The sequence below is a fragment of the Chinchilla lanigera genome, unplaced genomic scaffold, assembly GCF_000276665.1.
Source record: "Chinchilla lanigera isolate Chin_1 unplaced genomic scaffold, ChiLan1.0 scaffold00064, whole genome shotgun sequence".
Taxonomy (NCBI): Eukaryota; Metazoa; Chordata; class Mammalia; order Rodentia; family Chinchillidae; genus Chinchilla; species Chinchilla lanigera.
In genome coordinates this window covers 2,951,605-2,973,338 of record NW_004955465.1, presented here as the reverse complement: position 1 = coordinate 2,973,338, position 21,734 = coordinate 2,951,605, and the positions used below count along the sequence as shown (strand labels likewise).

The 21,734-nt window shown below is 39.5% G+C and overlaps 1 protein-coding gene across 1 annotated transcript in view; it reads left to right on the top strand.

Annotated features, from left to right (window-relative positions):
* Tmem170b (transmembrane protein 170B) overlaps nt 1-21,734 on the top strand; it is a gene marked incomplete in the record, with an annotated part of 31,918 nt that overhangs the window by 744 nt on the left and 9,440 nt on the right. The window contains 1 exon segment of the mRNA XM_013521861.1: nt 16,358-16,528. Coding sequence (XP_013377315.1) covers nt 16,358-16,528 — 171 coding nt within the window.

Genomic DNA, 21,734 nt, shown 5'->3' with positions numbered 1-21,734 from the left:
GACCCCCGCCCGCGCGGGAGCTCGGCCCCGCCTCTCTAGTCCGCGCGGGCCGCGTCGCGGGGCTGGAGCGAGCTCGCGTGTCTGCCCTCGCCCTCCCCTTGCACGCGCGCACACGCGCACACACGCCGCTTCCCGCGGGTGTTCAGATCGTTTTCAGGTTTAGCTCTTTCTGGTAAATCTCAAAGCAAATGCAGAACACAGTGTCCCTGCTCGCAGTGATCTCCAGTATTTGCTTCGACGGTGTTTTGTGTATTCCTCTTTGGAGATGGAGATGACTAAGTAGATTATCGTGGGTCAGGGGCTGGGCCAAAGTCTAGTGATTAGAAGTCTTGTAGCTTTATCTGTCTCCCCCCCCCCCCCCCCCGTTTCCTTTTGTCTGTCACTCTCCTTCTGGCCTCAGGCCGCCCCTTCCGTGACAGTTGATAATTTTGTGTTTCCTTTCATTCGTCAAAGCTGTTGGGAATAGGGTCTAACTTCAGGGTAACGTCAGTTGCTGTTCGTTAGAATGAGCGATCATACACATAGTATTTTGTAAAATCTAATCCGTAGGTTTGCATCTCGCAGAAAGTTCTAGCTTCATTAAGGTGGAAATGCTTACACAGTTTTGACTTTTCAAAAAATAGCCTCTAAGGAGTAGTATTTACAAAAGAGATTCAATTGTAATTTTTGGTGAGCCGTCAGTGACTCCTTTTCAGAGAAAAAAAATTAAAAACGTACGTTTTACTTACTGAAAATGTGTAGGGCTGTCAGTTTCAGTTGAACATTAGTATTTCAAAAGATAATGATAGAGTAGATAATGTCAAACTGGTTAATAGTGAGTACATATTATATACATATTTGTATATGGGTGTATATATAAAATCAGGTGTGATACTGAAGTCATTTATTCAGGGACAAATTTTGTGGAATTATATAAAGACAGTTTTATCGGCACTAATTTCCTTGAATGTGGGAGCTCCCATTAAGGTAGATTCTGGATGGCTACATGGTACCCTCACTTCTAAGGTATACTCTTTTAAGTTGGAGCAAGCAGACTCTGGTTGCTGATCAAAAATATGTTTTTATAGTTGTGAAAGACTAAAGTGACATAAAGACTATTTGCTAGTTTAAGAGATAGATTGCTTCATCCTACGGCTTTAGTGTGAAATGATAGGTAAGGAGTTTGTAAGATTTGTGCGTGCTAAAGATTAGCTAACATCAGTGGGTATTTAGGGAAAGTTTTGAGCTCCATAGAGTAAATGTAAGTGACCTTCTTGGCCAGATTTAAAATTTTAAATGTTTAAGGTTTTCTCATCTTTCTAGTGGCTTCCAGTTGCACGAGTCAGCCAGGAGGTTGCTAATAGCGAACAACCAAAAAGTAGCTTTTGTTTTCTGCCAGCGTGAGCTTGGTAATTGCCAATTGCTGATCAGGCCTTGTCATTTATATGCGGGCCATCCAAAAGTAGGGCCGAAGTAGGACGGAGGAAGGGAACCTAGGAAATAACAGGATCTAAGTAGGCAGGTTCTATGCATCAGGCCAGAAATGCAGAAAGTAACAGAAGTAGGCTTTATTAGCAGGTGAGAATACCCACAGAAGAAACCACATTACAAAAAGCTGCTCTGTTTAAGTGGTAATGTTGCGAAGTGGTTCCTGTGGACTTCACCGTACCGGTGACCTTAGCAGTCGTGTATGTAGGTTGATCATTATTCAAGAGATGCTAGATAGGGTGACATTTAAAACTTAATGTGTTAAACGCAAGCCAACACAACTCCTTCTAAAAGTAGTTACCACTTATTGAGTGCTTGCTGTGTTTTACGCACTCTACGTATATTATTTCTAATATCAAGAATAACTCTTCAAAGTATATTTACTGGGAAACTTAGATACACTGAGTTGCCTCATACCATACAGCTAGTAAATGGGCAGCTAGCTTTAGACCCAAGTCTTTGCTTACATAACTCCTCTTTTCCCTCTACCATGCTACTTTATTTAGCTGCTTCCTCTTTATTCCTTTTAGGGAGAATTCATTTCTTGCCTCATCTTCCTACTTCTGCTTCTTGCACATACTTTTATAATGTACCCTTAAGTACCTCATAATTTTTGTCTCTTCTAGATTGGCAGCTTTCTGAGGGTGGGGCCGTTGTCTTACTCATCTTTGAATTCTGGAATCCTAGCATTATAGTACCTGGCACATAGTAAATGTTAAATACCTGCTTATCCAGTTGAATTTTTAAAATAATAACTAACACATAATTTAAATATTCTGTGTTGCCTGTTTTTCAGCCACATCTCTTGAAGTGAATATGCTGTTAAAGAGGAATGAGGTAGTTAAACAACTTTTACAGATAATTGTCCTCCCGCATGCTTTTAATGCACACAGATGTTTATTGATTGTAGGCATATTCTGTGTGGCACCATGCTTTCATGTATTTTACTTCATCTTTTCAGCAGTCTTTAGAGGGATTATTTTCATCCTTATTTTATAGATTCAGACACTGAAGCAGAGTAACTCGATTCCCTCTTACAGCAAGTGTGAAAAAGCCATTACCTTTTTTCAAATTGTAACATGTACTATAAAGTGAAACGGCATTTTTGTTATCATGATGAGCTTGGAAATGAAACAAAATGGAAAGGGGCGTAGTGTAGAATGAGATTGATTTGGTTTAAGAAATGACGTGAAGGGATCGCAGAAATCTGGTTAATGAAGTATCAAATACAAGGAAGTGAGCTCTCATTTCTTTTTTTCTTTATGTGATGCTACTTTCTCTTTGTATGTTGTAGGAAAAGTGTGAAAATAGATTGACCGTCTTACTTTAGAGACTAACCGTTAGAAAGGAGTCTTGTGTATTACTTTGACAGAAATAAAATAAAAAACGAAATAATGAGAACTAGAAACATCCTAACATTTTTGAGCTCCTCCTGCTTCTGTGGAGAAGTGGGCTGCTTGGAACCCAGCAGTTACTGAGTGGCTGAGGCCAGGATGGAGCTGCTGTCTCCTGACTTTCTTCCTTGCCTTTCCTTTCTGACCCTCCTAGCTTCTTAATTCAGGCTGGTCAGAGAGATTAGAAACCTTGCTATGCTGGTGCTTAAGATTAGCCTGGGGCTGAGGGTATAGCTCTGTGGCAGAGCAGTTCCTCAGCCTGTATGAAGCCCTGGGTTGGATCCTCAGCACTTTAAAAGCAGAAATTAGCCTGATAAATATTTGCCCCCATCAGTTTGAAAATGTGTGAATGGAACTACGATAGTCTTGCCCCATCCCCACCTTATTCTAGGGCATTGATGGCGAACCTTTTAGAGACAAGTGCCCAGACTGCAACTCATAACCCACTTATTTATCACGTAGTGCCAACACTGCAATTAAAACAGAATACTGAGGTTTTAGCTTAGAAAAAACAACTCATACATTAACATCTTTTGTGTTAAAAGAAAGTGCCATAGGTTCACTGCTGCTGTCCTAAAAGGTACATTCCAAAACCCCTCAGTGGAAGTTTCAGAGTACTAAACCATATTACTATATTGTTTTCCTACTCATGCATACTTACTGTGGAGTGTAATCTATAAATTAGGCCCAGTAAGAGACTAGCAATAATAACTAGTAGTAAAAGCACTTGCAACTATATACTGTAATAAAATTGCCAACATCACTGCCCTTGGGCTTTGGAGCCATTATTAAGTCAAATAAGGGTTACTTCCCCACATGCCATGTGATACCACAATCCGTGTGATGACCGAGATGGCTAGTGAGTGACTAACAGGCAGGTATTGTATATGGTGTGGACATGCCAGACAAAGAAATGATTCACATCCGGGGTGGGACGGGGCAGGACAGTAGGAGGTGTCATCAGGCTATGCAGAAGAGTGAGAATTTCAAGCTTAGGAATTGTTTATTCCTGTGATTTTCCATTTACTACTTTTGGACCACAGCTTTCTTCAGGTAGCTGAAACCACACAGAGTGAAACCTTGAATAGGATGTGTGTGTGTAGGGGTGGCTACCGTAAGTTGTCTGGCACGTAAAAGATGGTGGAAAATTTAAGGTACTGGAAAGTAATGTTTTATAATGTTTTAAGTTGCCATTGCCTTTGTTAGTAATTTACCTTTAGTATTACATATTCTCTTTTAGAAATCCTACAAAGTTCATTTTTCTCTTCTTTGGAAGACACTAGCATGAGGATTCTGTATACAGCATATTAATCCCCAGAGAGCCAGTCTCTGTGGCTTAGTACACATCACCCTTATATATCTGTCTTTCCCCTAAGTGTAGTTCACAGGATTCCTAAATTGCTCAATTGTGAATAGATACAGGCTTTTTAAAGTGTACTAGCAGTGAATGGCTTGTTTCCTTTCTCAAGTACTTTTTCTTTCTCTATGTTCTAGATTCCCACCCCTAATCTAATGCTAGAGTAGTATTATGTCTACTTTTAAAATGCTATGGGTAATTTGAAATTTTAAAAAATTATCTGCAATCAGATGTATCCTTCTGCTTTACTTTTATTTTTGTCAACTGATTTGGCGCCCAACATTGTGTTCTGACCCAAATTTGGTTGCTAAGGATTTAGAGAAGAATTTTTACTTAGAAAAAGGCAGAGTCGCGAAATCCCTGGATAAACACAGTGCCAGGTTGGTGGTGGGAAAGAGATGGTCCCTGGGAATAAGGCAATGGCTGAATCAGGCACTTTTCTCTCAGCCAGAAACATGGGGACAAGTGCTCTCTCTCTCTATTGATAATAAATATTGGAAGGTTAGGAATCAAACTGTAATAAAGAGTGAAAGTTTTATATATGTATATATGTATGTATGTATATATGTATGTATTTATGTATGTGTGCTGTATACACATTTGTATATGCAGATGCTCCTCGATTTATTGCTAATTATGTCCTGATAATCCCACTGTAAAATGAAAATGCATTTAGTGTATCTGTCTTACCAAACACCAAAGCTAACCTAGCCCAGCCTATCTGAAATGTTCTCAGAACACTTACATTGGCCTAATTGGGTAAATCATCTAACTCAAAGTCTGTTTCACAGTGAATTGCTAAATATCTCACGTAAATTAATTATATCAAAAGTGAAAAAAAGAATGATTGTATGGGCATGCTTTTGCACCACTGTAAAGATGAAAAATCATGTTGAACCAAAAATCATGTCAAATCATCAGTAAGTTGGTGACTGTTCACATATGTATGCACATGCTTATTTTTCATGATGTCCACACACATACTGCTGTAGTTCTCTTTTAGACTTTAAAATTACTAAATCATTTTAATGTTAATAGTCAGTGTCAGTGAAAAGAAAGAGCAGGCCGACAGCTGATTTCTGCCATGCGTATCTACAGTAGTCCACACATGGTGGTGCTCCTGAGCAGTGAGGCCCCTTCCTGTGTTGCCCAGCATTGGTCTTTGGCCTTAGGTTCAGTTCTTCTTCCTAAATGCTCTGTTCCAGGGAGCTTATATAGATATATTTCAGATGCCCACTTAGAGTTATTTGTGTTTTGTGGCCTTTATCACATACACTGCTTTTTAGTGTTTGTGCCCCACAGTTTACTTTTTCAGAAGTGTATTTGAGAATTTCCTTACTTTTTGTGGCACATAATCAATTCATACACGTCGGTAGGATTTGTACTTTGTAGCACTTAGGTTTTTAGGAGGCACACTGTATATTTAAAATACAGCCGTAAGTTTTTAGAAATGAGGATTTTTGTCATCACACTTTGACTTTGTAAATTGCCATCCCATTATTTTTGAATCATGATCCTATTATTTTTGAATCATATATAAGTCTTATCTTCTGGCAATATGAAGTCCAAGCTCCAGATTACATTTCTTAAACCTAAACCAGTTTCCAGTTTCTAGTTTTAGGACTGCTTAAAGTCTTATTTTGATGTTAATAGTTAACTATTAGAATAAAATTCATTTATCTTTGCTTTGTTTAGTGAAGGTCCAGGAAAGTAAGGTAATAATGAAGAGGAATCAGAGTTACTGCAGGTATTTTCCCTGTAGAAAGGGAGACTGAACAGAAGAGGTAGGAGAATTGACACAGGAGGAAATTGGAATTACAAATGGTGAGCTGTAAGAAGAGAGCCCAGAGAATGTAGCCCTTGAACTTAGTATCAGATGTGTTTAGAATTATTCAACACTTACTCTGCGTCAGGTACTATGTAAAGCATTTCACATATATTTCACTTCATTTGATTAAAGTGATCATGTAGTTTATTATCTTATTTAATGTACATGATTGTGTAAGGTGTGCTTAGCTAATTGTGTGTTTTTAGTGACATAGTATTGTATTTTTTTTTTTGTCTTTTCTTCCGGTACCAGGAATCAAACTTAAGACCTTGTGCTTGCCAGGCAGGTGCTTTGCTGCTGAGCTAAACCCCCAGCCCCGACACAGTATTGTAGCAAGAAAATTAATCATGGATTCCACAGTGGCAATAGCAACTCATTTGAAAGAGGTCTCACTACAATGTCAGATTCATTCCATCTAATGACTTTGAGCTAAGCAGATTAAGCGTTGACCAAAAGACTTTACACCAAGCTTTATGCAGTAGGAAGAATCAAATTGTTACCTGGGTCTGATTGCTTATGTTGCACTGTAAATCTTGGAATGTGATCTAGGAGCATCTAATGGTGAACCTATGGCACACGTGCCGCAGCAGGGTGTTTGTATCATTGAAAGCTCTGAAAGGTTTGCCATCACTGTTGTATGTACTTGTTTTTGTAGGAGTTGAGTAAAAATGAAAACAGTTTTAAAGAGTATAGATTGTTGGATCAGTTAACATTAGCTTATTTACATTCCACTGTTGTCCTTACTTTGGTATCATGCCACTTGTATCTAAATGTACATTCATTTTCTCATTTTTTTGTAATTCACTGTAGCTTGTAGAAATTTCTTCTTACATAGAAATTTGTAATTCACTGTAGCTTGAGAAATTTCTTCTTACATAGAACAGTTATACCCAGGATTTCAGTGCTAAGGAAGTAGAGTTACAGCGTTGTATTCAGAAATTTACTTTTAGTTAACATTTCTCTAACACTTTCTAGTATGCTGGAGATTGCTGGAAGAACATTACAGGTATTATTTTATTTGCTCTTCAGTGTTAATCCCATTAGTAACTCCATCTTAAAACTGAGGAAACACTACAGAGAGGGCAGTATTTGCTTGGAATTATATAATTAGCAAGCAAAAGGGTAATTTAAGTGCGTAATAAATGGTATTGCTATAAGTTTTAAGAGGCAGTACGTTAAAGCAGTCCTTGAAAGTGTCAGTTGATTTGAAAAACTAGTATTTTTGCTTTCTTAAGAAATAAAAGCAGGCAACTATTAAATATCTACAATAGCTTTAACTTATGTGTTAGTGTCCAGTGGGGAAAAACAGGAGTTTATTTTGAGTGATTAAAAAATAACATGTGTTTATATTTGCCTTCATTTATATTAATGAATACTTTCTCTATTGCTCATTTCTTTATGTGCAGTTGAGGTTGCATCTGGAGAAGAGCTCCTCAGCCTTCCTGTCGGAAGCATGGGGCCACACCCCCCTTGTGTCTGTGATTGGTCTTGGGCAGGAATTTCCCATCTTTTCCTCAGCAATAACAGACCTGTGTCTGCAACAGGATCCCAGGTCCTGGGTAGTTTCTGCTTCTCCTCCAAGGGTAGATGTTTTTCCTTCCCCACTTCCCTAAACTGCAGCTTCAGTGGATTTTCACAGTTCCTTGAGGGTGACGAGAGTTTCTGCTCTCTCCCAATGGCTGAAAGCATTGGATCAGTATAAGAGAAGGGTTCACAGAAAGAGGGAGTCAGCGGTCACCTGTACCAGGCAGCGTCAGCAGAAGTGGCTTGCTCCAGTCCCCCACTGACCACGCCATGTTTGTGGGGAGCACTCCGAGAGGTCCCTCACTTTCTCAGGTACCCAAGGCTGAGGTGACCCGCAGTTGGTCTTTAACAACCTGTGAAAATGGTAGCTGATTTTTTCTTATGTATTTGCATAGTGCCCTCCTCCAGTTCCTGTGCTTTGCCGCGGGTGACACAGGGTATAGACAGGGCCCTCTACTTGGGGGCACCCATCTCTCTGTGGAATTTGGGTAACTTTGTTGTCTTGCAGCCTCTCCTTATGCGGGGCCAAGGAAAATTTATAAGCCCATAATTTACCTTTTACTCATTGTTAGGATGGGAGTTATATTTGCAGCTTCTCTGTCCTTTCTGATTAAAATTTAAATCTAATAACTGTTTTAGTAATCTTAGTTTTTTAAATTTGACAAATGATACATTTAGGAGAAATTTCAGGTACTACAAACTTGAGGTTTACTCATTTTTGCTCACTTTTAATGCTCAGTGGTATAAATGTGTAGGAAGGATCCATGTTTGGCTACTTGGTGTTTTCCTACTTGTAGTCTCTTCATTCTATCTCACTAACATTTGGAGAGTGTTGGACAGGGACCAAACCCACTTCTCTGTGCTTGTAAATCTTATGTCACTGTCCTCTCTCCAGCTGTCTGCACTGGATATCTGGGAGGCAGACATGGCGTCTCCCTTGCCCCCGTTGTTCAGTCTGTGCAGCAGTCCTTCTAAGGATTTCTGAGAACACTCAGTGCCTAGGTCTGCACCTGAATTTCTTTTTGAACTCCTAACATAATCTTACAATCACTCTTCCCTTCTGGTCTGTTTCCCACATCTATCAGAGTAATGGGTTAAAAAGGTAAATTTTAACTGTGTAGCTTTCTTGTTTAAAATATTCTAGTTGGATGTAGTGATGCATGGCTGTAACCCCAACGTTCTGGGAGGCTGAGGCAGGAGTATAGTGAATTTGAGCCCAGCCTGGGGAACTTAGCAACTTAGCATAACCATATCTCCAAAAAGGGGTTGCGGGTGTTTGGAATCTAGTCCAGTGTGAAGACTAACTTTAATCCCTATTCCTTCCTTCCATCCATCCATCCATCCATCCATCCATCCATTGATCCATCCATCCATCTGTCCATCCATCCATCCATTGATCCATCCATCCATGTCTTCTCTTGGCTTTCTGTAACCTTGCCCTTCATAAAGTCCACATTCTTTAGGGTCTGTGACATTCCCCACCCCCAGTTTTTCTGGCTCCAACATACTTGTGTAATGGACCAAATCACAGATTTTTGCAGTCATACAGTTGCATGATTCAAACATCTTGTTTTAGAGTGGTGATTTCTCATTCTTGGTCATATCTGAGAATTGCACGATAAACTTTAAAAAATTCTAATGCCCAAGCTAAATGATAGACCAGTTAAATCAGAACTTCTGAGGGTGGAATTGAGTCATCACCACCAGTTTTTTCATCTGTCCTGAGTGACTGACACCCACATGTAGCCAAGGCTTAGAGTGCCACATTCCCCTTTAAGATGTTCAGCATTTGGTTAATTCTTGTTTGTTCTTTAAGATTCAGTGTGGCAGTGACTCCTCTTAGTTCTGTCTTGGCAGTCACCCCTCTCACTCAGGACTGTGTTTCACATGGCATGCACAGCATGCTCAGAACAGCCTGAGGCCATTGAGGTGTCATCAAGTGAACACCCAAATGCCAACTTTGATAACCCATAAAAGTACCATGTCTGTAATTTTTGAGGGGGGCAGAAGCCCATCCACCAAGGACATATTATTAAAGTCTTCTAGACCAAAAGTCAGTAAATCTGCTATAAATGAAGAAAATACTCTGTTTTTAGTACTAGAATTTTAGCTTTACTAAATGGTGAAAATAAAAGGTATTTTCAAACTGGGAGTGTAGAGCACATCCAAAAACAAAAAGAAAGTGTTCGCAAATAGGGACTATAGAAACATTGTTGGCTTTGTGGGCCATATGGTCTCTGTCACAACCACTCAGCTCTGCCATTGTAGCATGAACGGAGTCCTAGGCAAAAGTCTTTGTTTCAGTAAAATGTTACGGATTCTGCAATTCGAATTTTGTGCAAGTTTTGCTTCTCATGACACACTGTTTTTTAACCTTTCCTAAACGTCAGAATCATTCTTAGTTCACAGACGGTTGAGAGGCGAGTAGTGGCCTGAATGTGGCTCCTGGGCCTCACTGCGCCATGCGTCGTCTCCTGGAGAGCCTGGGAACGCAGTGGGTCTGGTCCCCAGACTGAGAGGGCTCTGCTGTTAGACATGTGACGCACATGAGAGAAACATAGCCCAGCCTCATAGCTTGGATTACATAGAATGAAATAAAAGCTTTGGATCATCTAATCCGAACACAGATTATTGAAAAATATCATATGGGCCGTTTATATAAAGAAGGTAGACAATTATGAACATCTCTAAAATGTAGTCTTTTACAGCTATGGGATTTTCATCTTTAAGGCACAGAGTATGTTGAGCATGTGAGTTTTCAGGATCAGCTTGTTAGTAATATTATTAAAAAGGCTGGATGCTCTTATTTTTGAAGATTAAAAATACATTTAGTTTGTCTAATGAGGTAAGTTTTGTTTTTATGAGATTGGGATATTTCAGTAAATACCTCTTATGTAACTATCCTAGAATAGTGATTTCCATCTGTACTGCACATTATGACTATTTGAGAGACTTGATAACTATACAGTTGTTTAGGTCTCTCCTCCTAAACAGACTGTTTTAGTGACTTTGTAGGTAATTGTCAGGAGCAGCTATTGGCGTAACAGAGCATTAATTTTCAAAAACAGTGTATGTGCAGTAAAAAAATTTAAGAACTCTTTCAGACTGTGAAACAGCAAAGAAGGTATAAAATAATATCACCTATGTCCTCTTATCTGGAAAGATAGCCATCCTTGTCTTCTACTTGTTTATGACAAGCAAGAACAAACAATATCTGTGTCTTTTTGATTGTTTTAACTCAGCTCTAGGCATCTAGAGAAACTCATTTCTTATAACTATATTTGTTCAGAGATTAAAAACAAATCACAGAAGATAATTTGTGAGTGACTTTGTAACCAGGGTTGATGAGCACTATAGATTGGGAACAGAGCTATTTCTAGTGAGGCTGGAACAAATCATAACTCTCTTATTATCTCACCAAAAAATAAATAAACACACTGTAACAACCCAGGTAATATTAGCTTAATATGGAAATTATAGATATCCTTACAAGGGAAGGCTTGGTGAGCTATACCCAGGAAGAAGGCGTACTTTTTTCCTGTGGATTAAAGTGATTGTATGCAAGAGGTGCTGTACAGTATCTGTTACTTTGTGTATTTAATTTTTAAAATGTTTTGTTTAGTACTAGCAAAGTCATCCTGTGGTCTCCTTTCTTTATTGTTGCCAAACTTCGAGAAGCTTGAACTAAGTGGGTTATGGGGCAGGAAGAGAAAATTATGGGCCTTTAGTGTTCATTTTAGCTCTGCAATCTAGGTAGTTGGGTCCAATTCTTCATACTCTGCCACTGATTCAAGAGCCACCATTTCTTGTCTTAAGCTAAGCAAGTATTGCTCAGAACTGGATCTCGTACTGCTTGGTGGTCCAAGACCTTACTCACAAATCAAAAAGTCTTATTTTAGCCACAAAATCAAGTATCATCTTGTCTGTGCTCTGAAGAGGGAAGTAGCATTTTGGGTATTGTAGATAATACTCATCAACCAGGTGTTGGTTATTTGGACATTGCTGGTGACAGTTATGCCCAAACTTTGGTGTCTATTTTGGAATGCAAAGGTCAGCCTGATTGATTCTAACATTCTCTCTGATTCTTAAGCTGTATTTAGTAACATTCAGTATCTCTTTGGTTTCCAATATACTAAGGTTAATCATAGCGATCCCAGCTTCTATTTCTTGTCACCTCTTGTCATGCATACCCAAACGTAAAATTCTTTGGGAAAAAAAGTAAAGCAAAGTGCAAGACTGTGAGATGAGATCCTCTTGGTATGTGGGATTCATATTTGGCTGAATTTATATAGCAGATTCAACTTGGAAATAATGCTTTTAATTTCCTTTTACTGCATATATCAGAAAAACTTACTGACTAATATGCTTTAGCTTTTGGGTTTGGTAGATTTTAGTATAATCATCACAGGACAAGTTCTTCAACTGAACCCATCTTAGAGATACAGTTTTCAGTGAGTCCCCCAGATTAAGTAAGACAAGGCCCTCTTCTTCTGGACACCTGTTCTTCCTCTGCATGGTCCTGCAGTTCTCTTCATCTGAACCACCCATAGGTTTTATGTGATTGCTGGTTGTGAGTGGATCCTCAGACAGACTTGCTTACTCAGAGAGGTCAAAACCTGTGGAAGCCCTGCTTCCACAAGGTTACATTGATCTAGCAGGTCATTCAAAATAATGGTGGTAAAATGAAGCCTAGCATAATAAATGTTCTCAGCAAAGTTCAGTTTTTTCCCTGATAAACAGTATAATATACTTTCTAAGAAAAAAGTAAGAACCATGAAAATAACCTTGTGTTTGGTGTCATTTGTTCCAGGATCAGTCTGCTTAAAAGGCAGTCTGGACTGGTCATCATTTAAGAGTCCATTTTAGTTGTATGATTTTTTTCAGTCTTGGATCTTTATAAAATATTAAAATATACCTTTCCTTGTTACTGGGTATGTTTATTGTTGAGGTCCATAATAATATATTCAACAGGCAAACAGTACTGCTTTTTATGATGTCAGATAATGCCTGGTTCATAGTGTTAAATATAGTCAAGGAATTATTCCCTGTAATTGTATTACAAGAACAACAAACAAAAGGCCTTGTGCAGGGGGTAGATCTTTTAAGCTTTCCTAAGCAGGCTTGGGATACAAGGCAAATCCCTGAGTTCTCTTACTGAAGAGTACCACGCTGTTAACTCTTCCCTTGCCTCAGAGTAAGACTTGGGAAGAGCTCCATGATGAAAATCCTTCCTCTCACCCTTTGTATTATTGCATTCTTGTCTTCTCACTTCATTAGGCTCACTTTGGGAAAGTGTGTCTTTTAATATACAGATATCTTCTGAGCAGTTAAGCTTTTTAATTTTTAATGCATTTATTGTAAATTGAAGCTATTTGGAAGTGACAGCGTGATGGGAAAGCACTATTTCTCTGAAAGCTGGAAGAGAAAACCCTCTAAAAGGCCAGCTTTATCTGTTTTCCTTAGTCACCAGTGTCTGAATCTTACACCATCAAGGAGTCTGCATGGTATTTTAACACATGCTGTAAAATAAAGAGATCAAATGTCTCTTCTTTGAAATGACTTCATATTGTTTGAGTTCATTCTCAAATTGATTTTTAAAGAATTCTCTATGTCCCCTCCTTTCTTAAAATTAAACTTTTTATTTTGAAGTAATGGTAGCGTTCACATTCAACAGTGAAGGAATAATACGTGGAAAGCCTGCATACCATTTATGTAGTTTACCCAGTGGAAATTCCGTGAAACTCCACAGTATAACATCAGAACGAGGAGACCGACATGGATACAGCCCACTGTTCTTACTCAGACTTCCCAGGACCACTGTGTACTCGCACTCCTTTGTGTGTCTTTGGCTCTGACAGTTCTGTGTACGCACTGCCTCGGCCTCGGTGCACAGCAGTCCCGTGGCCACAAAGCTCTCTTATGTTGCCCTTTTATAACACCTCTTTTCATGTTTTAAAGACAGTTTTCCTTGTTAACTTTCTGTCATTATGGTCTTGACTTAAAGAACTGTTTAGAATTTATATTCATGCTTTATATGTTTTTACATATTTAAACAGTGGTTTAAAAACTCCATATATGGTGAAACCCATGCAGGGTTTCCTCTACCCTCATACAGAATAAGTCAGTGACCAGATATGTGTTTTTCCACGCCGGGCAGTTCCCCAGAACACCAGCTGGATGTGCTCGATTCATTCAGTCACCAGAGTCCACAAGTTTGGGGTGCAGTCGCACAGGACTGCCTCCGCTTCAGATGCCAGTCTAGTCTGAGTCTCTGTAAATCGCAAAGCCTGTACCCCTCCCCGTGGGGTTTGAACATTTGCTCTAACAGCTCTCAGAAGTCAGGAGACCACTCATTTGTTCTTACCTGTTTATTATAAAAGACACAGCTCGGGACCCTCCAGGTAAAAGACATGCATAGGACAGGGAGGGAAGGGAACGGGAATTGTGGAGATTCCGCGTCTTCCGGGCACACCTTCCTCCCGCTGCCCAGTGTGTGCTGTGTGACCCAGAGCACATCAGACTTAGTGCTCCTGAGTGTCCACGGGCTTAACTTCCGGCCCCTTCTTCTTTCCTGAGGTGATGGGCTGAGAGTTGTAGCCGAGTACTCACAGGGTCTTTTTGGTGACCGGTCCCCTGGAGGGAACCCCACCCTGTCACTTCATTAGCGTAAACTCAAGTGTAATCAGAAGAGACTCATTATAAATAACAAAAACACCTCTGACTGTCAGGAAATTGGAAGGGTTTTAGGAGTTCTGTGCTAGGAACTGGGGACAAAAGTGAAATATATTTCTTTTTATACCACAGTATATAAAAGTTACCATTTTAAGTGTATAGTTCGGTAAGTATTGCGTATACTCTCATTGTTTTGCAATAGATCTCCAGATCCTTTAAAGCTTGCAGAACTGAAACTCTGTCCCTATTAGACCCAACAGGTCCCCATTCTCACCTCCCCAGCCCCTGGAAGTCAGTATTCTATTTACTGTTTGCGTAAATTTGGCTACTTGGGTACCTCATATAAGCAGAATCATAGCATTAGGTCTTTTGTGACAGGTATATTTCACTGAGCAAACTTTCCTCAAGGTTTCTTCCATGTTGTGGCATGTGACAGATTTTCCTTCCCTTTTAAAACTGAGAAATTTCCCATTATATATGTATGTAGTGTTTGTTCATCCATCTGTTGAGGGACCCTTGAGTTACTTCTTTCCATTGGCTATTACAAATAGTGCTGTTACGAGCATGGTTATGCCAGTGTCTCTTGGAGATTCATTTTTGGGGGGTACATAATCAGAAGTGAAAGTGCTGGATCATATGATAATTCTATTTTTAGGGTTTTTTAAGGAATTGTCGTGCTGTTTTTCATAGCAGCTGCACCATTTTAAATTCCTACAGACATTAAATATTCATACCTTAATGATGTTTGGATAAATTTGTTTTAATTAATGCTTTTTTATATCTTTTATTGAATGACTATTTTACTGATTCTTGCACTGGACAGACTGACTCCTTAGCACACATAGCAGATGGGATACTGTTCATTACAGAGTGTTTGTGTACCAGCAGTAATCCTCAAGGGGACAGCTATGCAATTTTGGAGTCAGCTCTTTCCAGTGATAAGTAACAGAAATTATTGAACTTGTTTAAATAAAAGGGGGATTTTTAATATAACAGGCCATAATCACTGGAATAAGGGATTTAGTTGTCACTAGTCTTTGGTGGATCTATTTTTCTGCATTGTGGCTTTCATGGTATGATGAAGAGATGGCTTCTGCTTCAGCTACACAAAGACCAAGGAGACACAGTTGGTACCAATCCAGAATTCTCAGGGGAAGACAGTGCTTGGCCCAGCGTGGAATAATTGCTGGCCTGTTGTACATCACAAGTATGGGCAGGAAGAGGGGGTCTATGTAGGGATGTAGGGAGATCTGTGGATTGACTAGGAGACAGGAGCGTACCTGAAGAAACAGAATGAATGCTAGAGACAGTGAAGATAGTGCTTGTCCATTGTTTATGAATTGAAACATCAATGGGCAGTTGATTGATCCCACACTGAACAAAAGAACATAGTTGGAAAAGTTCTGTGGAAGAACTATTAGGGTAACCAGAGGCAAAACAGATTGGGTTGAGGGCAACAAGGGGAATTGCATGACATTTTTAAAGTCATAACAGATAAAATTATTGACTGATATCTCTGAAATGAATTAGGCATTTTTTAAAAAAAAAATCTCTGCTCTTTTGTGTTTAAAAAAACCTTTTTTTTTTTTTTTGTCCTTTGGAGACAAGGTTTCACTATGCGGTTCAGGCTGGCCATAAGCTCAGTTTGTAGCAAAGACTGGCTTTGAACCTGCAGTAATCCTACTACCTAGCCTCCCAAGTGCTGGGATTACAGGTGTGTGCCACCACCCCCAGCCTCATGTAAAATTTTTTAAAAAGTTACAGCAAATGGAAATGAATTAACTTTTATAATTAATTCCAAGAAGTTTGCAGGTGTATGGGGCTTGGGAGATGAGGGATGGAGATAACCAATAGTGGGGACTCAGAGGAAATGAGAATGTGGCCTTTGCCTTCTGAAATCGTGGAGAGAATTTTTCCCTCAAGCACTAGTGATGGTGATGATGATGATGATTGCTGTGACTTACTTAATACTACCACACGTCAGGTGCTGTGCTAGGCCTTGCAGACGCATTCTCTCGTTTAACCTTCCCCCAATCACAAGTACTCCCTGTTTGTTAACTAGATTTTCTAAGGTGGGTCTCAGTGGACTGATGCACACTTTGCTTTCCCTTTCAGAGATGTGGTACTGGATCTTCCTCTGGGCTCTTTTTTCCTCACTGTTTGTCCATGGTGCTGCAGGAGTGTTGATGTTTGTGATGCTGCAGAGGCACAGGCATGGAAGAGTGATCTCCGTCATCGCGGTCAGCGTTGGCTTTCTGGCCTCTGTAACTGGAGCAATGATTACTAGTGAGTTGGTTTGATTTCGTTCAAGGACACAGTTTTTTATGCACTTACCATGTTGATAACTGTTCTTACTATCTTATAAATGTAACATTGCAGTGTGCATGTAGAATACGCTTCAACACTTTACAGCTGTCACCTCTGTGGCAAAGATGGTGACTTACTCATTGAGCTGATAGTTGTCATTATACAAGGTTTGTGGGAAACAGAAAAATCTGGAACTTCAATGGGAAAATTTATCCTACAGTGAATGTACTGTCTACTTTAAAGTCACTCACTAATAAAGAAGGTAGGTAGACACAAAAATATGGTAATTGTCACTTAAAAAGTGAAAATGCTGCCTGTAGGTCCTTTGTGTCATCTGCATGTGACAACAAAATATAATTGCATTTCTTTTATACACAAAAGACACAAGTCTTTCTGGCCTGCGAAAACTTAGTCACTCTACAGGGTCCTCCGCGCACCTGCAAGTGCTCTCCTCTGCTGCCTTTCGCACTTTCTTACAGCTCTCCAAAGCTCTTCCCCGATGTTCTCTCTTGACATTGAACTTGGACCCCGGCTCCAGCCTTGCCTTCACAGTTAGCCCTGGTTTCTGCATCTGCTACTTGAGCAGAGCTCGGCTGTGTCCTGTTGAGAACGGAGGGCCACAGCTGTGCCCTTAACGTGGTTGTGGAGCAGCTGCCCGCTTCCCTGTGGCGCTACTTGTTCTGTACCCCACTGAACAACAGAGGCATGCACTGCATCTGCTTCTGGCCCACTTCCCTATGAATGGGCAGCTCACCACTGCCCCTGTATCTGTTTGGGGCTGTGCATGAAGGGCTTCTTCCTTTCAGTGCATTGTTGGCCCGGAATTAAGGGAAAGACTTTTACCTTCATAGTTCAAGGGCCTCACTCCTTTCCCTGTTCACAGTGAGCGACATCCCTTGCCTTGAGAGGAAAGTCCTGTTTCCATGTTGCTGGGTATGTTCCCTGGCACTGAGATGACAGTCATAAAATATTTGTGGGGGTGGCAAGTAGTCTCTTTTCTCAGCCTTTGTTTATTTGCTATTTGGATTTTCTGTGCTATCTTGTATTGAGTTTGTGTAGGTGCTTTTGTTCTCTCTGCAGGGAGCCTCGCATCACCTCATTCTGTGATACGCGGGGCTTTAAACAAAGAGGTTGAAGCACAGGATGTACATGGTGGAGCCTCAGGGGTTGAGCAGGGAGGAGAGAATGGGACTAGATCCTAGCAGGTGTTGGCGGACCAGCCAGGAGATACGGACTTTGATCTTGCAGACCATGGAAAATAAGTGGATAGTTTTGAATGGGTTGGGCAAGAGACAGAGCAGTTCAGTAGGAAAATCTGTTTTATAGTTGAGCAAAGAATATAGGTAAAGTACCAAGAGAAAACCGAGAAAGAGCAAGGAGATTATCTTTATCACCACTGCACCTTCAACAATAAAACAATACTAGAACATAATAGATGCTCAGAATATTGTTTGGATGAATGGATAGAATGAGGAAGAACGCAGGAAAGAATAAAGAGAGGCAAGAAGGAAAAAACAAGAATTATGAGGTATTAACTAGCTTCTAAGCTTGAGACTTGGAGCTGATTGAGAGTAATGGCTGTGGGTTGAAAAGGAAAGAGTTGATGTAAGGACTGTGACAAAGGACAAAAAATCCAAATAGGTTATTATTCACTGGGGTGGCTTTTAGAGAGAGGCAGAAGGGCTGCCATTGTCGGAACCATGCACAGAGGAGGAGGGGAGTAGGAGCAGCTTGCATGTGTACACATTATTGCCCAACTTTCAGGAGGGTGAGAAATGTAATCTTCCATTTATCTCTAATGATATGCGTATGCATATATATATCCCACTTTTAATTTAGTCAAGAATAAAATAAGCCGATGATTTTAGAAACTGCAGGGTTCTAATTTAAAATCCTTGAAAATATGCGTCTGACACAATTTCAAGGAAAAATTTATGCCCACATTAATAAATATTTAAATTTTTTCTCACTAATTTTGTGACTTGCAGACTTGAATTAAAACTAGTAAACATGAATATTTAGTTGTATTTATTTTCTTAATGCACATGATGAGTACTAGGTCACTCATAGCTATCTATGTATAGCTATTTATCTGTCGGTATAAATTAGCTGTCTATTCATTCAGCAAACAACTATGACTATCCATATTCAATAGAGTGCTAATTGAATACAGTTTGGTGCATGTCTATATTTGATGCCTCTGGAATTTTATTTCCAAAGGAGAGTGATCTTTTTTCATTTTGGTTTATATTGATAATTCATGCTAGAACTGGTACAAACCGAGTTCCTTTCCATACATGTTTAACCTTAACTCTTTCATTTCAGTCCGACTGCACATGTAGAATAGTAACACTTCATTATTGGCTTATTTACATTTCTCAGTATTCTAATGAAAGGCAGTATCTTTTCCTGTGCTTGTTACATATGTAGGTTTTCTTCTCTGCCCATTGCTTCTTTAAATCTGTGATCTTCTTTGAATGCTTTTGTTTCCTTCTTATTAAATTACAGGTGTTTCTCATGTACTAGAGATTGCTCTCTTATTGGTCTTGGACTTGGCAAAGACTTCTTTCAGTCTTTGATCAGTTGGCTTCATCCGTGGTGTTATTTACTGAGTAGAAATGCTTTACTTCAGTGTAATCAGCTTAAAGAGTTTTTTCCTCATGGTTAATAATCTCGTTAGGGCTTTGTTTAAGAAGTTGTTTTTCATAACAAGGTCAAAAGATATTCTCATGTATTTTCTTCTGTTCATTTTATAATTTTATATTAAGTTCTTCAATTTATCTAGATCAGAAGTTAACAAACATTTTCTTAAAGGGCCAGATTATAAGTATTTTAGACTTTGTGGGTCAGTGGCCTCTATCACGACTATTCAGTTCTGCCACTGTAGCACAAAAGCAGACAGAGGCGTACGAAAAGGATAGGTGTGGCTTGTTCCAGTAAAAATATTTTCTTGCCAGAACAGACCACAGTTTACCCCTAGTCCAGAGTCTTCCTTTGACTTTGGTATTAGGTGGGATCCCAGGTGGGAATTTTTCCCCTTCTACATAGTCAGTTTTTATCACACCACCCATTAAAAACTCCTTCATTGCCTCGTTGATGTCGTAATGCCATCTTTTTGTGCGTTACACTCTGAAGGCACAGGGAGCTGTCTGAATTCTGTTAGGATTTGTTGGTCTCTTCTGTTATAGAGGGGTCAGTCTTGTCTTGGGCCTGTGGTTTTATAGTAAGTCTTGCTATCTCTCAGGGATAGGCCCTTGCTGTTACTTTTCTTCTCACATTTAACATAGCTAGTTTTGGACCTTATTATTTCATGTAAATTTCAGAATATGTCTACTTGCTCCCCCAAAAGGGTGAGTTATGATTTTATTCAGAATTAATTGAATATAGAGGTGAATTTGGGACTCACTGGTTTATTAAATTATGCCACCTATGACCATGTAATGCATTTCCATTTATTGAGATCATCTTTGTGTTTTATTATTTTTCTCAGAGGAGATTTGTATATATTTTTTACTAAGTTAATTCCTAAACACTTAAACTGTTATTTATGGCATCTTCTTAAATATATTGTTTAGTCTTATTGATATAGTGAGTTACTATAACTTTTACAAGTTGTCTTCATGGCAGATTAACAAAAAACTAGCTATTTGGAGAGATGAGGTAGACAGATTACTGGTAAACTAAAAAAGAGGTGGAAAAGTAACATATAGATTATGATAAAAGTAACTTTTTCAGTAATAAAGATAAAAAATGAAATAATTATAACAAGCAGTTTTATGAATACATGTTCCTAAATATAAAATATCAAAGTTGGCCTGTGGAAAATATTAATAGGATAATAATTATTTTTTAAAGAAATGTTATAGATTCTTTCTCCCAAAAACCTCACACCCAAATGGGGCTTACAGATGAGCTCTCTCAAATTTTTAAGAAATAGTTGTTTCTTATTTACCAACTTACTGTAGAAAATAGGAGTGAACATGGTACACAGCTTATTTTCCTCAGGCCAGTGAGAACGTGATACCAAACAAAAGTAGAGGCTCGTTCACTGTGTGAATGTTATCCTTGGATTGCAGAGGTAGCTCAGTGTCAGATACCTGTGCAGCTATGTTCCAGTACAACATTGCATGTAGGTACTGAAGTTGAAATTTCATCTAATTTTCATGTATCACAAAATAGTCTTTAGGTTCTTCCTGACCGTTTAAAGATGTACAAACCATTCCCAGCTCACAAGCTGTACAAGCATAGGAAGTGGACCATATTTGGTCTGGGATGTTACGGTTTATCTGTGGATGTCCCCCCCTGACCTCAGGTGCTCATAGGCAGGACATTTGGAAGGAGATGAGATTATGGGGCTTGTAGCCGACTTGCTATTAGGAGGTAGGACCTGGTCAGAGGAGATGGTCCCTGGTGGTGTGGCCTGGAGGGACTTATCTCCACCTCAGCTTCTCCCTCCTCTCTCTGCTTCCTGAATGTCATGAGGTAAGTAACTATTCCTCCACCATACCTCTGTGCCATGCTATCTTTCCTTGGAGCCAGGATTTGGGACTAAAATGTGGGCCAGTACAGACCTCTCCTCCTTTTAGTTGTGAGTATTGGATATTTTGTCCCAGTGATGAGAAAAGTGACTCAGAAGAAGACAACCCAGTAGAAAAATGGACACAAAATTTGATGAGCATTTTATGCATTAAAAAACGTGATGGCTAAAACCTGATGCATTAAAAAACCTTTTGCTATCACGCAAAGTTCAGTCACATCATCAAGGAATTACAAATTATGATAGAGATTGGCAAAAAAAATATCAACTGCTTCTGAGGATATGGAGTAACTGGGACCTAAGTTGGTACAATTAATTTAGAAAAACAATTTAAATTGGCTAGTAAAGTTGAAAATGCCCATATCATAGGGCTGAGCAATTCTCCTCTTACCCATGGATCATGGAGACACTCTTGACTGCTTCTGCATGCAAGGGTTACAAGAATGTTTATAGAAGCAGTCAGCATCAGTATGTATTGGTCAGCTTTCCCATTACTGGGACAGCGTACCTGACGCAACTTTAAAGAGGGGTGGTTTAATTTGGCTTATGGTTCAGAGGTTTCAGTCCATGGATGGCTGCTACAGAGCTGGAACATCATGGTGGGAGAGGGAGGGATGGTGGAGCACAGCTGCTCTCTTAATAGCAACT